General features: G+C 45.5%; 2 protein-coding genes across 4 annotated transcripts in view; one reads left to right on the top strand and one right to left on the bottom strand.

The window, feature by feature from the left end:
- LOC101024595 (guanylate cyclase 2G-like) overlaps window positions 1-7006 on the bottom strand; it is a 128752-nt gene extending 121746 nt beyond the window's left edge. Inside the window, 2 exon segments of the mRNA XM_021943660.2 lie at window positions 2595-2928; window positions 4674-7006. Of these exon segments, the coding sequence (XP_021799352.2) occupies window positions 2595-2928; window positions 4674-5075 (736 nt within the window). The 5' untranslated portion in view covers window positions 5076-7006.
- Window positions 1-23150, top strand: part of ACSL5 (acyl-CoA synthetase long chain family member 5) — a 78155-nt gene that overhangs the window by 3644 nt on the left and 51361 nt on the right. Inside the window, exon 2 of one of the 3 annotated variants that reach the window (XM_031652586.1) lies at window positions 19143-19326. The gene's annotated coding sequence lies outside the window, so the exon portion shown is untranslated. Of the gene's footprint in view, window positions 1-19142; window positions 19327-20189; window positions 20592-20668; window positions 21513-23150 lie in introns of those variants that run through there. The other 2 variants (XM_031652588.1, XM_021944072.2) reach the window with 2 other exon arrangements.

The raw sequence follows: 23150 nt of genomic DNA, 5'->3' as shown, positions 1-23150 counted from the left end.
ACCATCCAAGAATTGCCTCATTGCATCAGTATGTTGGTCTTTCCAGCCCTTAGTTAGAGCTTCAGCAGGGACACAGGGAGGTAGCTGTGGAAGAAAAAGAAGTGAGAGCCACTTGTGTCTAAGAGTCCCTTGGGAAGGTCTTAGCTACCCGGTAGAAATGACAGTTCTTCCTCAACCGCTGTTGTCTGATACGGCGTACAGAGGACCAGGCCCTCAAGCCAGCCAACCTAGTTCAAGGCCTGGTTCAGCCTTTCACTAGTGGTGCAGAAGAACTCTGGGTAAGTTCTTCCAGCTCCGTCTTAGTCTCCTAATGTTAAGATGAGGACGCAAGAGTGCCTACCTCATAGGGTTGTAGTGAGTGCTCAGTGAGCTGATGCATCCGGGTCATAGCGAGTACTCCATACTTGCTACCTCTTACTACCGGAGCCATTGAGTGGTCAACGGGACCCACCTCCAACTACTGCAAAATGATGAAAATGAATTCTCCAGTGTTGAGTCCCAGGTTGTCTGCAGCCAGCAGAATAATATTTGTATCCTCTGAGCTGCAGATTAAGATGATAACTATAAGAATGAAAATCAGAGTCAGCCAGTTGCACATGCTCATGTATGTGTGCGCTCTCACGCATGCTCTCACTGTCTCTAATTCTAGCCTAAAGCCACTGTAAAAGAGACACTTTTTCTTTCCTTGGGCATGTTTTAGGAAACAGGAATGCCTAAACTAGTCCCTGAGGTTTTACTTCTTTAACCAAGCCTGCAGTGTACAAACTAGCAGCTATAGGACAGAAGTCTTTACTGCAGCCTCCTCACAATGTACAAGTCAAAAAAGTTTGAGATCACTTCTGTGCTCTGGGTTTTTTCTTCTTTTTGGCTCAAAAATCAGAACAGCAGACCTGGCTTGTGACTTGTCAGCCACACCTCAATTAAGAGGAGTTCACAAAGGACCTAGAATCAAGGGCATTTGGACTTTCTGAGCTGGGCTGGCCAGGGGGAGGAGTAGGCCGTGGTACTTTTCTGCCATTTAATCACATCACTGTTCATTTTCAGAATATACAAATGAAGTAGTGGGTTTTATTTTTTTATTTATTTATTTTTGAGACAGAGTCTCGCTCTACTGGCCAGGCTGGATGGAGTACAGTGGCATGATCTTGGCTCACTGCAACCTCTGCCTCCTGGGTTCAAGCAATTCTCATGTCTCAGCCTCCAGGATAGCTGGGATTACAGGCGTGCACCACCACACCTGGCTAATTTTTGTATTTTTAGTAGAGACAGCATTTCACCATGTCAACCAGGCTGGTCTCCAACTCCTGGCCTCGAGTGATCTGCCCGCCTCAGCCTCCCAAAGTGCTGGGATTACAGGCATGAGCCACCACACCCGGCCAGTTTATTTTTTAAATGAAGTAAATTATAGTCGATTTATCTGAGCTCCAATGTTGTGTCAGGCACTGTGCTGGGCACAGATATAGCAGTGAACGAGCCATCAGACAGACAGCATACAAGTGAACAGATTAAAGAGATCACTGAAGATTCTAATTAGTGAGGTTGGAAATGGATGCTGTGATGCTAATGGGTGGGGAGGGGAAGCAACTTCACATCGTGTCATTAGAGAAGGCCTCCCTGAGGAGGTGGACTCTGGACCCAGTCAGCAATGATGCAAGGATGAGAGGAAGCTACCCTCAAGAAGGTGCTGGGTAGGCTGGAGTGTGACTCAGACCACATAAGAATTGCCTCATTGGATCAGTATGTTGGTCTTTCAAGCCCTTTATTAGAGCTTCAACAGGGACACAGGGAGGTGGCCGTGGAAGAAAAAGAAGTGAGAGTCACTTGTGTCTGAGAGTCCCACATTAGCATTACTGGGTGGAGTGGGTACAGGTGACACCCTAGGCCAAGGGAGTAGAAAACCCTAAAGTCTCAAGGCTGGAGAGAGTTTAGTTTATTTGAGGAACAGAAAGGAGTCAGTTACTAATTCATGCTAGAAAGTCGAGCCTTATAGATATCACCACAAAAATAATTGCTGTCATATGTTGACCAACTACTTGTCCAGACATGGTGCTAAGCACTTTAGAGGTGTAACCTTATTTAATCCTCCCCTTTCTATGACATAGGCAGGATGGTTGTCTCCATTTTATAGATAAGATACTTGAGACACAGAGAGATTAAGGTACTTACCCAAGGAGGACACAGTTTAAAAGTGTCAGAGACTGGATTCAAACCTAGGTCTGTCAGTCTGCAGAGCCCCTACTGTAAACAAATAGTGAACTCCAGGACCCAGCCCACCTGGAAGATGCTTCTAGAACTTACTCTGTGTTTCATAACACTGTAGCATGTGAGGTTTTACTTTAGATAAAAAAAAAAAAAAAAAAAACCCCATAACAACAACAACAACAAAACCAACCCACAATTTTTTGTTAGTGATGTCAAGCAATAAAGGAAATTGCTTTTATATATTATTAATTTTGTACCTTGTTTCCATCTGCTTTTACACTCAGAGAAAAATGAAGAGTTTTTTGTTTTTTGGTTTTTTGGTTTTTTTTCAAATAACCTGCTTGTCCCATTTTTCTCTCCAAATAAAAGCAACAGAAGACTTTTCTACTTACCCCTGGCAATTGATGATATCCTCCAAAGATGCTCTTGAAGAAGGACTAAACTATTTTTGGTGTATCTCATGCTGGCAGTGATGATAAAATGGGAATTGAGTTCATTCTCTACAACCCTCCACAATTCATCCACTTCATCCCAGGAGGAAGCCCCAGAGTAGCCTCCAAACATCCCAATGTGTTTCCAGCCCAGGTACTGGAGACTTTTCTGGAGCACATCACCAATGTCCTGCTTGGGTGGCACAAGTTTCACACAGGTGTCACACAGCTCTTTGGTTTGTCCAACAAAGTCAAACATGGAGATGTTCCACTCAGAGGCCAGCAAACCGATAACCTTGAAAATAACCCAGAGGATGTCTTTGCATAATTGAGTTTATGTACACGCAAACCCCAGTGTAAGACATCTGCATAAACCTCAGATTCTGTGAGTCTATGGGTCATACCGGGCCCTCGCTTTTGTAATGTTGATGACAACATCAGTCTCAGAGAACAAAGATAACAAAAGCCAGCATTAATTGAGCACTTACTATGTGCTGAGCACTCTTAACAGCTTACATATATCATTTCAACTTTCACAACATTTCTAGGTGTTATTATGACCCCCTTTTTAAGATAAAACAGGAAGACACAGAGATGTAAGTTACATAGCTAGCAAATAGTGGAGCAGGGTTGGAATTCAGGTAATATGGTTCCAAGGCCCACACTCATAGTTACTCATCCTCTCTTTCTTTCTTAATTTCTCCCTTATTCATTTTTCATTCATTTTAATTAGGGGCCTATCACATACAAAAAACTTTGGAGACCTTGCTCTTAAAGGAGCTCATGGTTTATTACAAGAACCAAGGTATATAAAAAATAGCTTTAAAGTGAAATATATTCTTTAAGTTGTATAGATAATAGATTTATAGGCATTTAGAGAAGTAAACAATTACTTTTGATTGGGGAATTAGGGATATGGAGGGCAGAGATGAAGGGATAAAGAAAGGCTCCATGACATTTGATATTAACTCTTAGGTAGCCTTTGAACAGATAGAAATGTGTCAGATGGGGAATTCCAGGAAAGACTGGCTCAAATTTAAATGTAAACTTAGTTCTGCAGCTCCAACTAGTGATAGTTCTACAGTATTGTTGAGAGTAAGACCTGTGCTGCTCCTTCCTGTTCACCTTTTGCATCAACACTTTTCAGGTGACATGACACCCAAGGACACCAACAAAGCTCATCCCAACAACCAAACAAATACAGGTCATTCATTTCCCTCATTTTCTTACTATAGGTAAGGTAGTTTGCCATACTTGATTCTTTCTCATTTACTTGCATTTTCACTGATTAATTTATTATACACACCAAAGAAAAGCCTACTCAAACAATTGATAGTTTTCTATTTAAAACCACGCATTTGTCTCTTCTTAATTTCCTAAGCCTTGTAGCTTAGGATCATGAGAGTGAACAATAAGAGTCTATATGCAACAGCATCAAGTTCAAACAATCAACAAGAGGAGGAAGAGGGTAGGTGAATGAACAATTATTGATCTGAAAGGCTTTCTGGCCAGATATGGTGGCTCACGCCTGTAATCCCAGCACTTTAGGAGACCGAGATTGGTGGATCACCTGAGTCAGGAGTTTGAGACCAGCCGGGCCAACATGCTGAAACCCTATCTCTATTAAAAATACAAAAATTAGCTGAGTATGGTGGGGCACTCCTGTAATCCCAGCTACTAGGGAGGCTGAGGTGGGAGAATCACTTAAACTTGGGAGGCAGAGGCTGTAGTCAGCCGAGATCATGCCACTGCACTGCAGCCTGGACAACAGAGCAGTACTCCATCTCAAAAAAAAAGAAGGAAAGAAAGAAGAAAAGAAAGAAAGAAGAGAAAGAAAGAAAGAAAGAGAGAAAAAGACTTTCTAAAGAGAATGTTAACTCTTCTAATTATATAGTCTAATTGCATCTCAAAAATGGTATTCAAGATCTACACGGTTATTATTATAATAATGTGACCCTTGCCAGGAGATTATTCAAATCTGTACCATCATCTTGAAGGCCACCCCTTCCAATGGAAACTCAAAGTTTCCAGAGGCTATATATATTCTACCTCAGTTGCTTCTGGGCATGCTGGTCCAAACAGGGCAGAAATCTGTTCTTTCTGGACCTGGTTGTTGAAAATAGCAAGAGACTCCTTGGTGCTGCAGGCTGAGTTGGTGTAAGTGAACTCCCAGCTGAAATTTCCAAGGTCCACTAGCTCTGAGTTGACCTTGTCCAAGGCAATCTGGAGGCCTGCACCCAACCTTTGCATGCTGAATGGATGGGAGATGTTCCAGGGGGCCTGGAAGCTTACAGTGAGTTTAGCAGCCTCAAGGCAAGTCACCAGCACACTGGCAAAGAGCATCAGAACTGGTGTTGGGTGGTCACCCTGGCATTCAATCCCTGAACAGAGCTCAGACTCAACTGGGGCCTCAAGACCTGTTTTGAGAGCCATGGATGGCATCTAACACCTGTATCACTGCAAAGCTGTGAGAGGCTCAGCCTCCTGATTACTCCTGCCAGGAACTTATATGACAGTGTAGAGTTCCCTGAGGATCACAGCTTGCTTTCTATTCAGTGCCATTAGTTAACCAAAACTCTCCCTTTTCAGAGTCTGTCTTAATACCATCTAGAAGCAGCAACCTTGCAGAAGGAGGCCGAAGCAGCCAGTCAGTAGGATCCTGGTGATTGATCCAGTGATATGCCTGACAAACTTCATGTTCCTGGGCAAGTCACATGATCCCTCTGTCCCTCTCCATCAGTAAAATAAGAACCATAGAAACTACTCAAATGGAGTCAGATGGCCTGGGCTGGAATTCTGACTCCACCACACATTAGTTGAGTGACGTAGGACATATTACTTCCCCTTTCTTCTTCTTCTCCTGCTCTGTAAAACAGGGATAAAACTGTAATGAGGTCTTCCCCTAAGTGATATGGTAAAGACTAAAAGAGATCATACAAGACTAGCCCTTGGCAAAATATCTGGGCAAAGAGAGCCAGTCCATCAATGGTAGATTTGACAATGGTGTTGATGATGACGATGATCCCAGTAATAGTGATGATAATTATCACTTGCTGATTCCATCTTCTAGGACATTTTTATGAAATAAGTAAGCTTATGGCTATAAGGTTTCCTGACAAGTTGGCACAGTCTGTATCCCTCACCCAGGCTTTTAGGGTGCTACTGATTGGTTATTGATGCATGAAATACTAACCCTCCCTCTACACAGGTCAGGGCAAGGAGCTGGGGGCAGCTCTTAATTGTCTGAAATATCACAGGGATGACAGGACCCTTGGGAAGCCATTGCTACTCCCAAGTAAGATGGCCCAGCTATTAGCCAGGAAAATCCACATGAGTATAAAGGGTTGAATTCCCACCTACTGTGGGCTTGCTTTCTGATTACTCTGGCAGGGAAGGAGCTGGCGTCTCACATTCATCTCAGGATTATGTGAGCACAGTCAACTTGCTATGAGTCTCAAGGCTTGATCTAAGGACCACCTACGTCAGTCTCTCCTGATGGTTAGAAATGCAGATTCCAGGGCTTCTCTCCAGACCCTCTGAACCAGAATGTTTTGAGGTTGCTCTGGGAATCCATGTTCAACAGGTCCTCATATATCCCTAAGTAGACTGAAGTATGAGAACCCCTGGCAGTCTGAAGTGAGAAGAGGGAAAGAATAGCCAATAGCTATTCTCTACTTATCTTCCTTGAGTAGCAAGCCCCCAGGATGGAATTAAGGAGCCTTAGCTTTGGCCTGTCTCAGTGGGTCACTTCTAAACCCACGGATTGAGGGGTTGCTTCTCTCCAAACCAAATGCATCATAACTGCTTCTTCCCTGACCTGCAGTTTCTCTCTCTCCTCTGCTAGGACAGCTTGGGGTCAATTTGCGAAATCATCTGAGTCCAAAAGCTCACTGGAACCATAAGCAAAATCCCATGAATGTTTTTTGGCTCAGACGCTTACCAGTGTACATGACCCTGGACAAGTCAGTTAAATCTGTGCCTCAGTCTCCTGAATATCAAAATGAGCAGAGTAACACCCCTCCTGGAGGGATGTTGTAAAGATACTGTGAGATTGCATAATTACTTAGAATGGTACCTCACATTTATTAGGAATCAATAAGGGAATTCTGTTAATAAATGTGTCATTGCACACGTCATGATCTCAAAACTAGGGCACTGGGAATAATATGTTATCTATGCACTTTGTGTTCCCTCCGCCCTTCCATATGTATGCTTTCTTTGATTTGTATTCCCACACTGGGTAATTTCTGATTCTTTGTGTTTACAGATTGCCTTTGTCCTGAGAATCTTTGAGCCAGGTGACTGTGTGTGTCCTTTTTGGATCCTAACATCAGCACAGTGTTAGGCCTCTAGGCATGCAAATTAATATCAATCATAATAAGTATAAGGATTTTGTATTCTTTTTTTTTTTTTTTTTTTTTTGAGACGGAGTCTCTCTGTCGCCCAGGCTGGAGTGCAGTGGCGTGATCTCGGTTCACTGCAAGCTCTGCCTCCCGGGTTCACGCCATTCTCCTGCCTCAGCCTCCTGAGTAGCTGGGACTACAGGCGCCCGCCACCAAGCCTGGCTAATTTTTTTGTATTTTTAGTAGAGATGGGGTTTCACTGTGTTAGCCAGGTTGGTCTCGATCTCCTGACCTCGTGATCCGCCCGCCTCGGCCTCCCAAAGTGCTGGGATTACAGGCATGAACCACCGTGCCCGGCCTAGGATTTTGTATTCTTAAATGCTTGCAAGTGAGCATGGTCAAAACCAGAAGAAAATACCAATGGTGTTCAGTGTTGTTGTGAGTTTGAGAAACAGACATACACTGGCCGGTAGGAATGTTCATTAACAGCAGTTCTTCAATATGCACCAAACCTTAAGAATGTGTGCATATTGGACTCAAAATTCTAATTTGAGGGATTTATTACAAATAAATAAAATCATATGATCAGATTTAACGAGTGTGATTTCTAACAGTCAAAATTTAGACACGCTTCAATGTCCAACAGACGGACCAGGAGGAATAACACGTAGTGAATTCACACGACTGAGTGGCACGCAATCACTAAAAATAATATTTTATATACATATTCTCTTAGAAAGATAACCGCAGTGTACTGCTAACTGATGAAGCGCATCATACAACAATATATATTAGTATTCCGTTTTGGTTTTTTTTTTTCAAAAGGAAAGATTACATACAACAAACGATTAAACGTGGCTCACTCTGTGTGACAGAAATTATGGGTGGTTTGTCCTTTGTTTATATTAATTTTCATTTTTTGTCTTAATGTCTTTGCAATAAGAAAGAAAAGTGAATATTTTAATTAAAAATAAACCTACAGAATTGTACTTCTGGAGGATCAACACAGAAGGTGAAATTCAGCCACCTTAAACCCTCAGGTCAGGAGCACCCCACACTTACAGACACCTGGCTTACCTCTGTAGGCCCTAATTATTCTCTGCTGAGCTCAGCCCCTTCCATTTCTCCATTGCCCTCAGAGACAGAGATGCAGCGGTCCAGGTAATGGCCATTATGAGCTGGAAAATCATTGCTGTAGTTACTAGCCCAATTTGTGTGATACCTTTGATTGGCAGGAATGGAAAGGCTGCGGTTAAAACCAAGTTGGGGGGCGGTGGGTGTTGTAAGGACTGTGGCTGTTGGAGGGGGCACACTGTCCTCTACTTTGCTTCCCAGCCCTCCTTCCTTCTAGGGGATTCTTAGGCCTAGAAGTTACCCGTATGATTGGGAGAGGCCACGTTATTTCATCGGATGATGCTTTGGAACAGAAGTTGTCTGTGCTTGGCCAGCAGAGGTTCAAAGTGCAGCCCCCTCTGCCTGGGGTAACTCTTTAATTCCTTGCTACTTTATCCCATCTCTGTTTCCTGAACAGACTATTACTGAGGGAGGGTTCTTTCTGCCTGATTTGTGGCTTCCTCAATAGCGACCAGCCTAGTCCATAAACCAGATGCAAGGCCAGCTGTTCAGCATCCGAGATCAGATAAGATGAGCTGTATCCAGGATGGTGGGTTTTAGTAAAACCTCTAGCAACTTTCTAGCTGCCCTTCCTCCAGCTCCCCCTTTCTCCCTGCCTCACTTCAATTTCTAAATCAGTGGCCTGATCAAGTTTAGGTGAAAAGTAAAGGTTTGGCATGTTTGGGCTCTACTTCTCCCCCAGGGAAAAGGTGAGAGGCAGAAAGAGGTGCTTGACCTAAGTGGAATGCAATGCAGTGAGCCTGTGATCACGTTGGGGGAGAGGCAAAGTGAGCCCCTACTGGTGTGTTCCTGGAAAAGGCTTCAGCAAGTCCGTAAGACTACCTGAGCCTCAGTTTCCTTATCTGTGAAATGAGAAAAAGGCAGAGGGCAGCGAGCTCTGACCTTACCAGCCTCCTGCCCTAAGATACTAGACATCTGGTGGATTCCTAATGAATGGAAGACAGTAGTCCTGGGGGCCCTGCTGGGTGATAACAGCAAGTTTCTCTACAGTTCGGGCTTACAGGTTCCTAACGGGAACATTCCTGAAGGTAGAGCACACCGTGTACTCACTATTCCAGAAATAAGAGCAAGTAAACGTGGCTGTAACCTGTCAGGGTGTGAACTGCAAACTTCCCCTGTGTTCTCAGCTCTTACAAACAGCTGTGGTGCCAGTTCTGAAGATGCAGCTTCTACTAAGCAAAAGTTTAAGGAGCCAGAGGAAAGCAGAGTTAAGATCAAACTGGAAGATTGTGGCTCTTAAGGCTGCAACAAAACAAAATCCCCGGGATGCAAATCCTGTTAGTAATCACGCACACAGGCACCCACGACTCCCACAAGGCTGAGGATGAGGTGCGGCTTTGGCTGACTGACAAGAACGCTCTGGTCTTGTTTCTGAAAACGTTTGTGCCAAGAGAAGAAAATTCCTCCCTCCTAGGAGCCCTACCTGTCTTCTGTGTGCTTCAATCGTCTGCTATTTATCCTGTGTGGCTGAAATAGACTTTCTCATGACCGTGTCCTAAAGGAATGAGTCTTTGACACCTGAGCAAACTTGGGGTTTTAAGAAATACTTTAAACAACCAAGCGTTCTCCCAGATATCACTATAATCTCAGGGGAAGAAGCTAGTCTGGCCTAAATGCCAAATTTCTGAATATTTATTTCACAGTCTCTGTTCCTACTATTTCATAGTCTCTGCTCCTCCTCCTGCCCCCATTATGCCTTGGTATGAAGAGCAAAAACTTTCAGAGGTTGTGAGGAGGAGAAGCAACCACCTGCTCCAGGTACTCGGTATTCAAAGATACGGAATAACTAACAGTGATGTCATTAATTCCAAAGCCACTTTCCATAAAATTTTAGGTTTGCCAAGATAGCTTTGCTGTCATAGTGTCCCAAACACTGAGCAAATAAAGAATGTGTCCTGGCCGGGAGCGGTGGCTCACGCCTGTAATCCCAGCACTTTGGGAAGCTGAGGTGGGCAGATCACCTGAGGTCAGGAGTTCGAGTCCAGCTTGGTCAACATGGTGAAACCCCATCTCTACTCAAAACACAAAAATTAGCCAGGCATAGTGGCAGAGGCCTGTAATCCCAGCTACTCGGGAGGCTGAGGCAGAAGAATCACTTGAACCCTAGAGGCAGAGGTTGCAGTGAGCAGAGATCATACCACTGCACTCCAGCCTCGGCAACAGAGCAAGACTCCTTCTCAAAAAAAAAAAAAAAAAAAAAAAAAGAATATGTACTAATCCATCTTTCTCTGGTGATGACACACTCTTGACCCATAGAATGTTTCTCCATCTGTGCAAATTGGCCACCTGTGTGGCACTGGGCTTGGCATCTGGCAGCTTCTTTCTGGTGGATAGCCATCCATCTAAAGTGACGCAGGATGTCCCTGACTCCTCCGCCCTCTCCAGTTTCTTGTCTGGAGAAACCAGGAGACCTCTCACTTCCTGGCATTTCCTCTCTACTCCTGGTAAAGGCTCTTGAGCCAAACACGTGGTGTGGCTCTCCCTAGGCTGTGAGCCCGGGGAAGGAAAGCTTGCAAAGCAGAGGATAATATCCTTAAAGGCTTGAAGAGGAGGGAGGTGCTGACCTCCCCCTAGAGGACTGGTATTCCTATCTATGGCACAGGAACCCCGGCTTCTCCCACCACCTTCCTGTAGAAGGCAGTTTCACAGAATGGCTGTGAGCATAGGTTTTGGAATGAAAAAAGCTGGCATGGACAAGTTATGTATTATCTGAACCCGATTTCCTCATTTGTAATTACTCTGACAACCTTATGTGAGGATTAAATGAAGTGGCAAATGTAAAATACACAACATAGTGCCTGGCATGTAACAACAGCCAGTACGTGGTAGCAGTTTTTAAATAAGGATCTATTGCTCCAGGCAAAAGATCATAAAGTCTGTTGGATGGATTGACCCAAAGGAACAAATTGCTGCTGCTGCAGAAACCAGAGGAACTGGTAAAAGATGTTGCTGGGACAGCTTTCTGAAGATGTCTGGATTTATCATTGCTAATGTATACATGCACATACATAGTTTTCAAGCATGACATGGGATGATGAAGCTCTGGCTGGTTATTAGGGGGGAAAAAAAAGTTCTCCCAGAACAATTACAACATGTTCACTGCTGCTGCTGGGTAACACTACCTTTTGCTTATATCCTGTAGGTATTAAGTCAAAGGGCCTTTAGTTTCTTTTTCTTTTTTATTGGACTGAGTCTCACTCTGTCAACCAGGCTGGAGTGCAGTGGCGTGATCTCGGCTCACTGCAACCTCCGCCTTCCATGTTCAAGCTATTCTCATGCCTCAGGCCAGGTTGGTCTCAAACTCCCGACCTCAAGCGACCCATCCACCTTGGCCTCCCAAGGTGCTGTGATTACAGGCATGAGTCACCACGCCCGGCCAGGGCCTTTAGTCTCTAAATCAGCACTGTCCAAAAAAATAACATGAGCAACATATATTATTTAAGATTTTCTAGCAGACACATTAAAAAAAGAGTAAAAAAGCTGTTAAGATTACTTATCAAGAGTATTCTAAATATTATAATTTCAATACATAATCAATATTTTAAACATTGAGATTTTATGTTATTTTCTTTATACCACATCTGGAAAATTTGGTGTGTGTTTTATACTTAAACACATCTCAATTTAGATTTGCCTCATTTCAACTGCTCAGTAGCCACGTGTAGTTAGTGGTTACAGTCTTGAACAGTAAATCTTCACTCTGAGCGACCCTTTGAGTCCCCTGCAAGATAGCGATGTTTCCTCTGGGGTGTTGAAGGTCCTGGGAATTTCAACTTGACACCTCTCTCAGTGGCCTCAATTCTGTCCCTCTGATTCTTTAGTGCTCTTTGGAAGCTCTTGCTGATAAAGGAACAAGCTGCCTGTATCATGACACTGAGAATAATATTTACTCAACATACTTAAAGCCTGAGATGGGGCCAGACATGGTGTCTCACACCCGTAATCCCAGCACTTTGGGAGGCCGAGGTGGGCGGATCACCTGAGGTCAGGAGTTTGAGACTGGCCTGGCCGACATGGCGAAACCCCTTCGCTACTAAAAATACAAAAATTAGCCTGATGTGGTGGCGGGCACCTGTAATCCCAGCTACTTGGGAGGCTGAGGTGGGAGAGTCACTTGGACCTGAAAGGCAGAGGTTGCAGTGAGCCGAGATCACACCACTGCACTCCAGCCTGGGCAACAGGGCAAGACTCCACCTCGGTGGGGGGGAAAAAAAAGGCTGAGATGGGGCCGTTCATACGCACATTCTGAGGGTTGAAGGGGATCGGTGTCTATTGGCCCTTCCATGTGTCATGTGTCTTGCCTCACCCATTGGACAGCTGAAATCTAAGGCTGAAAGGCAATTTGCTTTATGTGTGTGGTTCAGGAAAGGGGAGGGGTGCCTGGGGTTGGGGGAGCTTTCATTGTAATCTGGGCAAACACCATTCCTGTCAGCCAAGTGCTCACACTTGGGTAACACTTCCTTCCTACAAAGAATAAGCATGTGTTCTCAAGAGCATGCATGCCCAAGCAATTGCTATCAGCAGCTACAGTTAAGAGAAAGAGTTGCTGCCATCGCCGAGCTGTGGGGTCAGCTTCTTCCTCATGCCCTGTGAAGTTCACATGGTGCAGGGTTCACCACAGGGCCCAGAATGGAGCTGTGAGCCCTTGCCAGATAGCAGACGGCTAAGAAGAAAGAGCTAGGGAGTCGCACAGCTGGGACGCGTGGAGCATTGGCCCCTCCAGTGGAGTGAAGCAAGGCTCTGAGTTGGTAATGGGCTCTGCAGCAGGCAGGATGTCCAGGTTGCTAGGGAGCCCTTCTCAAGGGGGAAGGTAGTTGTTGCCCCACCCTTGGCATCAGGTCCACATGTCTAGTATTGGGTCTGGCTTCCTGTAGGGCAATGGGTCTTAGTTTTCTTTGAGAGACCAGTAAAAATTCCCAAAAGAAACGCACATATAAACACACCAGTTTGCTGGGGGATCTTGGAAGAGATGGTATGCAGTCACAGATATGTGCTTGGGCTCTGAACTCAAGACTACCTGAGTTCAAAATCTGACTCTGATACTCAGCCAGCTGTTAGCTGTGTACCTTGGACAAGTTACTTGGACTCTCTTAGACTTTCCTCTCCTTCTAAATAGCAATAAAAACTTCCATAGGGCTGCTGTGTGATTAAATGAGATAGTACAAAGCTCTTAAATGCAGTGTTGCCACCACGCGGTAGGAGCTCAGTCATGTTCACCATCATGAAGGCCTTCAGAGAGGATCTGGCATGAAAGCCTTGGATCACTGCCCTGTAAGTTGTACTTTGGGTGTCATTAGCCTTTTGAAATAGCAGATAACCAGGTAAAGGGTGGACATGAAATTCCGTGGCTGATTATAACACCCTCGTTATGAGTTAAGGGACTTCGCACCTTCCTTCTCATATCTCAGTACGAGGATAAACTTCAGAGTCAACTCTGCCATGTGGGATGCTAAAGGTCAGTGCAACACAGCTCTGTTTTTGCCCACTATATGCCATCACAACCTCTGCCCTGCTGTTCAGCTAACTCTAGGAAGGGACATCTCCCCTCTTTCTTTGTGATCCATCATTGTGAAGTTTACAAGAATAGATCCAGCCCATAGCTCTAGGTCTTTGCTTCTCTTGCCTGTTGAGTCATGTTGTTTGACTTGAAAAGATTTGACGTAGGGGTCAAAACAGCCTAAGATCCTTCCTAAATAAGTGTTTCCCATGCTTTACATGTCTCAGCTACTGCAGACATCATGCGCTTCCCCTTTTCTCTCTGATCCTCACATTTCTTCTTTGCCCTCACCAAAAATGCTTATGGTAAGCATTATTTTGTGACTGTTCCATCATCTTAATCCAATGAAATATTCTAAAACAAAAGATCTAGAGGTTTAAGATGAATCTTCTAGATTCTGAGGTCAGAAGTTATATTAAAAGGAGAAATTTGGGGCTGGGCATGGTGGCTCACATCTGTAATCCTAGCACTTTGGGAGGCCGAGGCATGTGGATCACTTGAGGTCAGGAGTTCAAGACCAGCCTGGCCAACATGGTGAAACCCTGTCTCTACTAAAAGTACAACAACAAAACAAAATTAGCTGGGTGTGATAGCAGGTGCCTGTAATCCCAGCTACTCAAGAGGCTGAGGTAGGAGAATTGCTTGAACTCAGGAAGCAGAGGTTGCAGTGAGCCAAGATTGTGTCACTATACTCCAGCCTGGGCAACAGAGCAAGACCCTCTTCATTAGGTTCAGTGGTCTCTGGAATCTGGACATATTCGCTAAGACCTTTAAATAACATTTGGTTGCCCTGCCTGACTCCTCTCAACCTGCTGTGAAATCTGCTTTGCAACCAGCTGTGCTTCCGAAAGAAAGGCAGATTTTCAGAGACAAGCTGCAAATCACTTGGCTTTGCAAAATCGCCTGAAAGTATTAAAAAATAACACTTGGCCCCACCAGCACCATCATCACTCTTACCAAGCTATAGGATCTCGGGAAGGGATGTCATTTCTCTGAGCTTCTATTTTTCTTGTCTGTACAAATCATAACTAACTTCCGAGTATATTGTGAGGGTCAAATGAAGTGTTTGTCACGGGACCTGGTTCCCAGCAGCCACTGGAAATTTGGATGTTGAAAGTATTGTTCCCACTCAGACCTCACAAGTTTGCTAAGAGGCAAGCTAGAAGCATTTTATAAACTGGGAGGAGCTATGTGAATGCATGATGGCACTATGTAAAGTTAGTCTGCTTATATTGTCTGTCTTTCTCTGCTTTCTGAAACATGGGGGCGCTGGGTGCGGTGGCTCATGCCTGTAATCCCAACACTTTGGGAAGCCAAGTCAGGCGGATCACTTGAGGTCAGGAGTTCCAGACCAGCCTGGCCAACGTGGTGAAACTCCGTCTCTACTAAAAATACAAAAAAAAAAAAAGAAAAAAAAAGAAAAATTTAGCCAGGCATGGTGGCAGGTGCCTGTAATCCCAGCTACTTGAAAGGCTGAGGTAGGAGAATTGCTTAAACCCGGGAGGCAGAGGTTGCAGTGAGCCGAGATTGTGCCATTGCATTGTAGCCTGGGCAACAGAGTGAGACTTCATTTCAAAAATAAAGTAAAATAAAATAAAATAAAATAAAATAAAATAAAGGGAAAGCCTGGTTTCTGTTTCTGAAGAGCTGTCAGCCTCTGCCATTAAAGATAAAATGGCTGTTTCCAGGCTGTGTTACAAAACTCTAGAATGTTAGACTCTAGTATTCTAGAACAACATTGTGTAGTACATGTGTGGTTGGGAACAGGATGGGAGTGTATACAAACAGTTCCCAGCAGCGTGGTTGTGAGTATGTCAGCGTTGTAGTGTGAGTGTGTACAAACAGTTCCCAGCAGCGTGGTTGTGAGTATGTCAGCGTTGGAGCTGTGGGGCAGACTCCTCACTCCTCCAGATCTCACCTATGAATGACCTTAAAAGTGAAAGTTTGTACTTTTTAGGGGTTGCAGGATGCCCAAGCCTAAAGGTTACTTATTTTTATATTGGGTTCTAAATGGATATGGCAGCAGGAGGGGAGGGAGTGACAGAGCGTGTTGCAAAGAAGCTTATCTAACACGTTTTTGAAGAGAGAGGCTGTAGGAAGCAGTGGTTTATCAAGAGCTGGTGTAGCCTGCTCGGGCACTGGAGACCTGGGTTCTGGGCTTATCTCTCTCATTAGTTACTTCATCACCTGAGCCAGCTGCCTCACGTTCTGGCATTTTAGATACCCTCATAAGTAAAATGACTGTTGTTGGATCAGCTGATGTCCCCCACACACCCACTCTCCTACCCACCTGGGCTGTCTAGTGGTGATGCTGTGCAGCTTTGTTTTATATTTACCTAAAGAAGTGCAACTGTGACTGCCAATATCTCCTGCTGTGGCCAAAGCACTGCTCTGAGACTTGGCCTGCAGGCTGCTCTTGGAGCATCTGAGGAGTTCCATTCTGTGTCAAGTTTCCCCCCACCTGCAGGCTCACCATAGCAAATGCAATCCCTGTGACATTTCAGTAGCTGGGCCCTTTGAAGCCAGGATAGCTGCTTGAAGCAGAGATGCTCCTAAATGTGGTCCAAGGGTGGTCCCCAGACCAGCAGAATCCATATCACCTGGAATTGTTAGAAATACAGATTCTTGGAACCTAGACCAGACCTACGGAGTTAGAAATTCTAGCCAGAAATCTATGTTGTAACTAAAAAGCCCTCCCCGAGGATTGTGATGTTGAAGTTTGGGAACCCCTGGCTTGGAGTATCTTGCTCTCTGATAAGTGTAGTGTCAAAGCAGTTCAGTGGGTTGCTACTTAACACAACTGGGCCCTAGTCCAGTCAAGTAGTTCTCACACCCCCAATCCCCATTGAACCGTCTTCTTTAGCCACTTCTTAGAAGCCCTTTTCTTTCACATGCTAAGGAAGGACTAAGATTCTGTAGCAAAAAGGTGACCTTCAAGAGTTAATGAACAGGCTGGGCACGGTGGCTCATGCCTGTAATCCCAGCACCTTGGGAGGCCGAGGTGGGCAGATCACCTGAGGTCAGGAGTTTGAGGCCAGCCTGGTGAACATACAGTGAAATTCCATCTATACTAAAAAAATACAAAACTTAGCCAAGCATGGTGGTGCATGCCTGTAGTCCCAGCTACTCAGGAGGCTGAGGCAGGAGAATCACTTGAACCCAGAGGGCAGAGGTTGCAGTGAGCCGAGATCACACCACTGCACCCCAGCCTGGGTGACAGAGCAAAACTCCATCTCTAAGATTAAAAAAAAAAAAGAAAAGAGTTAGTGAACCAGGTTGGGTGCAGAGGCTCACACCTGTAATCCTAGCATTTTGGGAGGCCGTGGTGGGTGGATGACTTCAGCCCAAGAGTAAGAGGTCAGCCTGGGGAACATGGCAAAATCCGTATCTAGTAAAAATTTTAAAATTAATCAGGTATGGCGGTGCATGCCTATAGTCCCAGCTACTCTGGAGGCTGAGGTGGGAGGATAACCTGAGCCCAGAAAGTGGAAGTTGCAGTGAGCTGAGATTGCACCACTGTACTCTAGCCTGGGTGACAGAGCAAGACCCTGTCTCAAAAAAAGAAAAATCCTGTGTGTTGAAGAATCCAGGCCTCTGTGGCTCAGCAAAGGTAGGTGACTGGAGAGAGGACTGTTACCTAAATGGTGTGGTGGCAATGACCTATGGTCCCAGCTGCTCACGAACCCGAGGTAGGAGGATTACCTGAGCCCAGGAAGTCAAGGCTGCAGTGAGCCATGATGTTGCCACTGCCTGAGTGACAGGAGTGAGACCCTGTCTTAAAAAAAAAAAAAAGCCAGGCACAGTGGCTCACACCTGTAATCCCAGCACTTTGGAAGGCCGAGGGAGGCAGATCACTTGAGGTCAGGAGTTCAAGACCAGCCACGGCCAACATGGTGAAACCCCATCTCTACTAAAATATAGAAGTCAGCCAGGCATGGTGACACACATCTGTAGTCCCAGCTACTTGGGAGATTGAGGTAAGAGAATGGCTTGAACCCAGGAGGCGGAGGTTGCAATGAGCCAAGATAGAGTCGCTGCACTCTAGCCTGGGCAACGGAGTGAGACTCCGTCTCAAAAAAAAAAAAAAAAAAAAAGTTAATGCACATGATAATCTGACCTAAGAAGGCTTCTGTGTTAATATTCTAGTCTCTCCTCCACACAAGAGTCAACAGGAAGTGGTATTAGCTTCTGATTTTGATATTGGCCACCTGACCAAATACAGTAAGAAGAAACCTAATGCAGCATTTCCCTGAATTTCTGCAAAACTGATGCACAGAAAGCTTTCAAGGATCTAAGGTCTGCTGGTAGCTGAACATACACAGATCAATGGGGCAGCCTAGAGGCCAAGGTGCTGCAGCGATTCTTCGTGACTCTGAGTCAGGCGCTGTCTTGACCAACTGGTTGTGTTATTCCAGAAGCCTTCTCTCACCTGAAAAGGCCTCATTGGCCTCACCCATACAGTAGAGGTTGTGCATCGTCTCCAGGGCTTCTTTCATTTCTACCCACTGTTTTTGTTTAGTAATGATGCCTTGCAGTCCTAATGATCTTGGAATCAAGAACGGCGACTAGGGAACTTCAAAATGGAAAGAGAGGCTGAGCGTGGTGGCTCATGCCTATGATCCCAGCACTTCAGGAGGCCGAGGCGGGCAGATCACTTGAAGTCAGGAGTTCGAAACCAGCCTGGCCAACATGGTGAAACCCTGTCTCTGCTAAAAAAAAAAAAAAAAAAAAAAAAAATTAGCCGGGCATTGTGGTACATGCCTATAATCGCAGCTACTCCGGAGGCTGAGGCAGGAGAATTGCTCGAACCCAGGAAGCGGAGGTTGTGGTGAGCTGAGATTGCACTACTGCACTCCAGCCTGGATGACAGAGTGAGACTCCATCTCAAAAAAAAAAAAAAAGAGGAAAGAGAGAGTAGGATGGCTGAACCATGATGCAGTAGCAATGCTTCTTATTTGAGCACCTTGCTAGACTATGTGTGCTGCAGACTGTGTTCATGATTCCGAATCCTAAACACAACTCTCCTAGGCTTGTCTCTCAGCCTAGACTCTAGACTGATTTGGCTCATTTGGTTGTCTTGGAGATGTTCTAATGCTGAAGGGGACAGTAGTCCCTTCTAGAAGATAGCTGGTCTCCAAATGCACACCTCTGCTTAATCTGAATCCTAAAGTTATAGCTTGAGCCAATTAAAGTGGCTTCTCATTTTTCTCTCACTCCGATCTCAAGGAGCCCTTTTTCCTCTAGTAATCTAGACCTTCCTCTTCCTATCACAATCTCAAGGATTGTGCCCCCAAAGCAGATGCAAAGCCCTGTCTACCCCTTCTTCTTCCCCTGAGGTAGAGCTTTATCGAAGGTTTCTCTTGGTAAACGTTAGCTTCCTGAACTGAGGGCTGTCTTTTTATTTTTTCCCTCTTAAGCCCATTGCATAACAATCTGTTGTTGTAATCTTTTGCCGAACACTGCTTTTCTTACTGTCAGAGGTTACTGCAAGGGTTTGAACAGGTAACTTCTACCTTTGAACTTCTATTGCGACAGATTCAAAGGTTCCAGGGGAGTGTGTTGGCCACTCTCAGGACAGTACACAGTAGCTTCGGGTGTGTCCCAGTCAGTCCCAGGAGCTGTGGAAAGAGTAGAAGTGCCTGAATGTGGTGCTGAATCAGTACAGCCAGCTGTGAGGGGAGCGCTTCCTCGACCCGGGAAGGAAGAGTCTTCTTCCAAGGTAAGCCACAATGGTACTACCTGCTCTATATTGAATATATCTGTGAGATAGTAGGGAGGGGGGGTGGTGTGGGGAAAGAAAGTGGGATTTCTTACTCTCAGCCTAAGACTCTTTTATAATATGAAATTACATTTAGTTGAATAGTAATCTCAGCTGACTTGTGTGGGAGGCAAAGAAAAAAATCCGTTGGAAAGGGGGTGGAGATACATGAGCTGTCCAAATGCTAGCAGGGGATGGAATTGGAAGGGAACACTGATTTTGCTAAGTGTACTAAAGCACACAAAGCCAGAACGTGGGTCTCCTTCATCTCCCATTCAGAAGTTTCTGTCTCAGTGTAGTTAGAAGGATCATGTGTCAGCTGCTGACGGCAGAGAGTCCCATTTGGCAGAGAGAGAGGAAAGGAATCAGCAGATATTCAGTTAGGTGCTGGGGACTGTTCTGGGTAGATGATGTACGTTACTTCATTGGTGTATCTCCTCCTGTAAAGCAGGTGGTATCATTCCCATTTCACAGATGCATAGTGCGTCTCCAGGCTGTTAAACAGCATGGCCTAAGCTACATAGCTCAAAGGTGGTGTGGCTAGAATTTGAGTCTTGACTGGTCAGTTTCCGCAGCCTGCCCAACAACGCAGAATTCTTGTGGGTTGCCTAAACTTCTAGTTACCCCCTGAAATCCTGAGGGTGTCACTCATGTGCACAGAGGATTGATAGGAATACAACTGATGGGCCTTTAGAATGAGTCAACCATCCTGAACTTGAGCATTTTTATTGGTGGAGGTCAATTAAAAATAAATAAATATGTATCTTCTCCTAGCCCTGAGCCCTTTGGTGAAGGAAGACAGCACCTGGTGAAGGGCCCAGAGGTATTAGCGTGGCTGAAATTCAACACCCACTCTGCCATCCTCTGCTCTCCTCTAGAGGAAGTTGCCTCTTGGGGTGCTGAGTTCCTGAAACTAAGCAAAAGCCAAGTGCTCCTCCAGCCGTGAGATGAGCTGGAGGATGGAATGCCACGGGCGCCCCTTCATCTCCCAGCCCTTCGTCTTTCTTCCATGTCCAAAGGCAGCTCCCTAGAGGCCAAGGGCTCAGCTCTTGTGTTCTCTGAGATTGTGGCACAGCTCACCCTGGCTTTCTTAGTTGGAAGCTTTTAAGACCCTGCTCTGTAGAAAGAACGAACCCTAATCTAGCTCCAGCAAAGAGCCAGGATCAGGCTGAATTTCCTGTGAGCCTTCGTGGGGGATTGAGGAGAAAGTGCTGCTTCATTCTGAGGTATCTGTGAGGTGGGGAAGGGGCAGGAAAATTTGTTATTTCTGCTTCCTAATCTGAGAATGGCAGCTCCAGGGCCCACCTGTGGCCACAGCCTTAGGCAGATCAAAAATGAGACTAATATAGGTCCTGGTAATGCTGGGGGTGACCAAGGCAGCGGAATCGATTTTTAAGTTAAGTTTTGAGGTGTGAATGTGTCAGAGGGAAAGAAATCATGCCAACTGAACGACTCACAGCCCTGTCATTCTTGACTTGCTTGTTTGTTTTCTTGGCTTTGCCAGAACAGCTTCAGGGACCAAGGCAGGCAGCTCGGCGACTGGAGAGATGGGGTGAAAGGTCTTTGTGTGGGTCTGAGGGCTGAGGTACCCTCTAGCCAGACTTTCCTGTCCTCCAAATCCAGCAGGGAACAGCGCCACTTCTGCCTTTGTGAGGCTTCTGATCTGAGGGGCACCTCAAGTTATTTTAGTTTGTTTTTTTTCATCTTAGTTGAAAGGTGATTGGCCACAGGAGGACAGGGTAAATTGTGTTGAGGCAAGCTGGCTTTTGTATCGGCCCTTAGGGGCTGAGGTGAAAGGCTTTGACACTGAGCCAGGGTAGCTTTGGCAGCTTCTCCCGTCCTGGTCAGAACACTTCCACTTTCAGTTGTGAAAAAAAAAAAAAAAAAAAAAAAAATTAAAACCAGGAAGTGAAGTCCCTGAGCACGTTAGAAAGCCTGACATGGCCTGACTCGGCACAGCTCAGAGCAGGGCAGAACTGGAGACGCTCTGGGCCGGACTTCTGCCCGCATGGACGTTCTGAAGCCACCCTGTCTCTGGAGGAACCGGGAGTGAGGGAAGAAGGACAGGGACTTGTGTGGCAGGAAGAACTTGGAGCCGGGAAGTCCCTGTTGGCTAGAAGCACTGAGAGATGTGGCCCCCTCCCAGGGTAAGGGGACCATCGAGGGGCTGTTATTCAGCAAGGGGGTCTTGTGAGGGTGTGACAGAGGCCAAGGGGGCATCCTGACCCCCAACTTTCGTGAAGCGACTTAGAATCAAGGGCCGGCTGAGTTCTACGGGCACACCATGCTCTCTCCCTCCTGGTCTCAGGCATGCCTTCAGATCCTGTGTCAGGAGGAGCAACGGGAAGGAAGGATGTGGGGCATGCTTTCTCCCAGCTCTCTTGGGGGAGGTGAACCACAACAGAGACCTCTTTTTGTGGGTCTGAGCAGCCAGCATAGCTCCCCTGAGGTGGGCTGGGGGTTTGCCCTCAATTTTATGTTGGATAAGACTGATGAATGAGACCCATGGGGTGGGAGAGACAGATGAATGGAGTTGAGTGTATTTTAGGAAGCAGGGTCACACGTTAAGTATCAGGTACTGCTTAATTCCTAAGTACTTCCTTCCTGATGCCCACTGCCTGAGGGTCCTAAGGTGAACCTCAAAGACCCTCAGGGAGTAAGCACTAGAAAGGGACTCTACCGCCGGGGCTTGGTACCTTCTGAGATATCAACCTTTTTTTGGTGGTCTGAAAGGTAGGGTGGAATCTGTAGCTCCAATGTGTAGGTGACTGGTATTCTATATCAGAGGCAGAGTCTTAAAAAATAACATTAAGGCCAGGCGCAGTGACTCACACCTGTAATCCCAGAACTCTGGGAGGCCAAGGCAGGTGGATCACCTGAAGTCAGGAGTTAGAGACCAGCCTGGCCAACAGGGAGAAACCCCATCTCTACTGAAAATACAAAAAGTAGCCGGGTGTGGTGGCATACGCCTGTAATCCCAGCAACTCAGGAGGCAGGACAATTGCTCGAACTTGGGAGGCGGAGGTTGCAGTGAGCTGGGATGGTGCCGCTGCACTCCAGTTTGGATGACAGAGCGAGACTCTGGCTCAAAAACAACAAACAAACAAAAAAACATTGAAAACTGACTTGGTTTTTTTTGTTTGTTTGTTTATTTCTCCCTCCATATTCTGATATGGAGTCACTCCGTGGTAGTCCCCTCCGACTGATCAGTATTCGAGGTTAAACGCAGAACATGTCTTGAAAGAGGCATGGTGTAAAATTTTGTAGGCATCTTTTGTGTATTTGGCATAATAAAAGGAACAAAAACCTAAATAAAACAAGAAGTATAAATGCAAATGCTTATAGGACAGGCAGTAATAAACAGAAGTAAAGTAGATGGTGTGTAATAAGATGCTAATGGTGGAAACTTTAGCAAAATTCAGAGCAGTCATACCCCAGATAAATGCATTCAAATTTAATTATTAAAAAAAGAAAACACCTTTAAATCCAGATCAAACAGAATGTTTCAGCCTGGCCTGACCTAAAATAGTCTCTCCCAGGCTATATTATAATTTCTTGAGGGCAAAGACACCAACAACAGTATCAGTGTGTCATTGCATACTAACCATCCACCTACAGTGAGACCACAGATACTACAAGGAGGCTGGAGATGGGGAAGGAGAGAGAAATGAATGTAGAGAGGGAAGATGAGGCCAGGGAAGTACCAGTACATAGGTCATAGGTACTCTTATATTTAATCAAGACAATCTTCTTCTTTTTTTTTTTTTTTTTTTTTTTTTTTTTAA

Source organism: Papio anubis, chromosome 11 (assembly GCF_008728515.1).
Source record: "Papio anubis isolate 15944 chromosome 11, Panubis1.0, whole genome shotgun sequence".
Lineage (NCBI taxonomy): Eukaryota > Metazoa > Chordata > Mammalia > Primates > Cercopithecidae > Papio > Papio anubis.
This window is presented reverse-complemented; position numbering and strand designations above follow the sequence as displayed.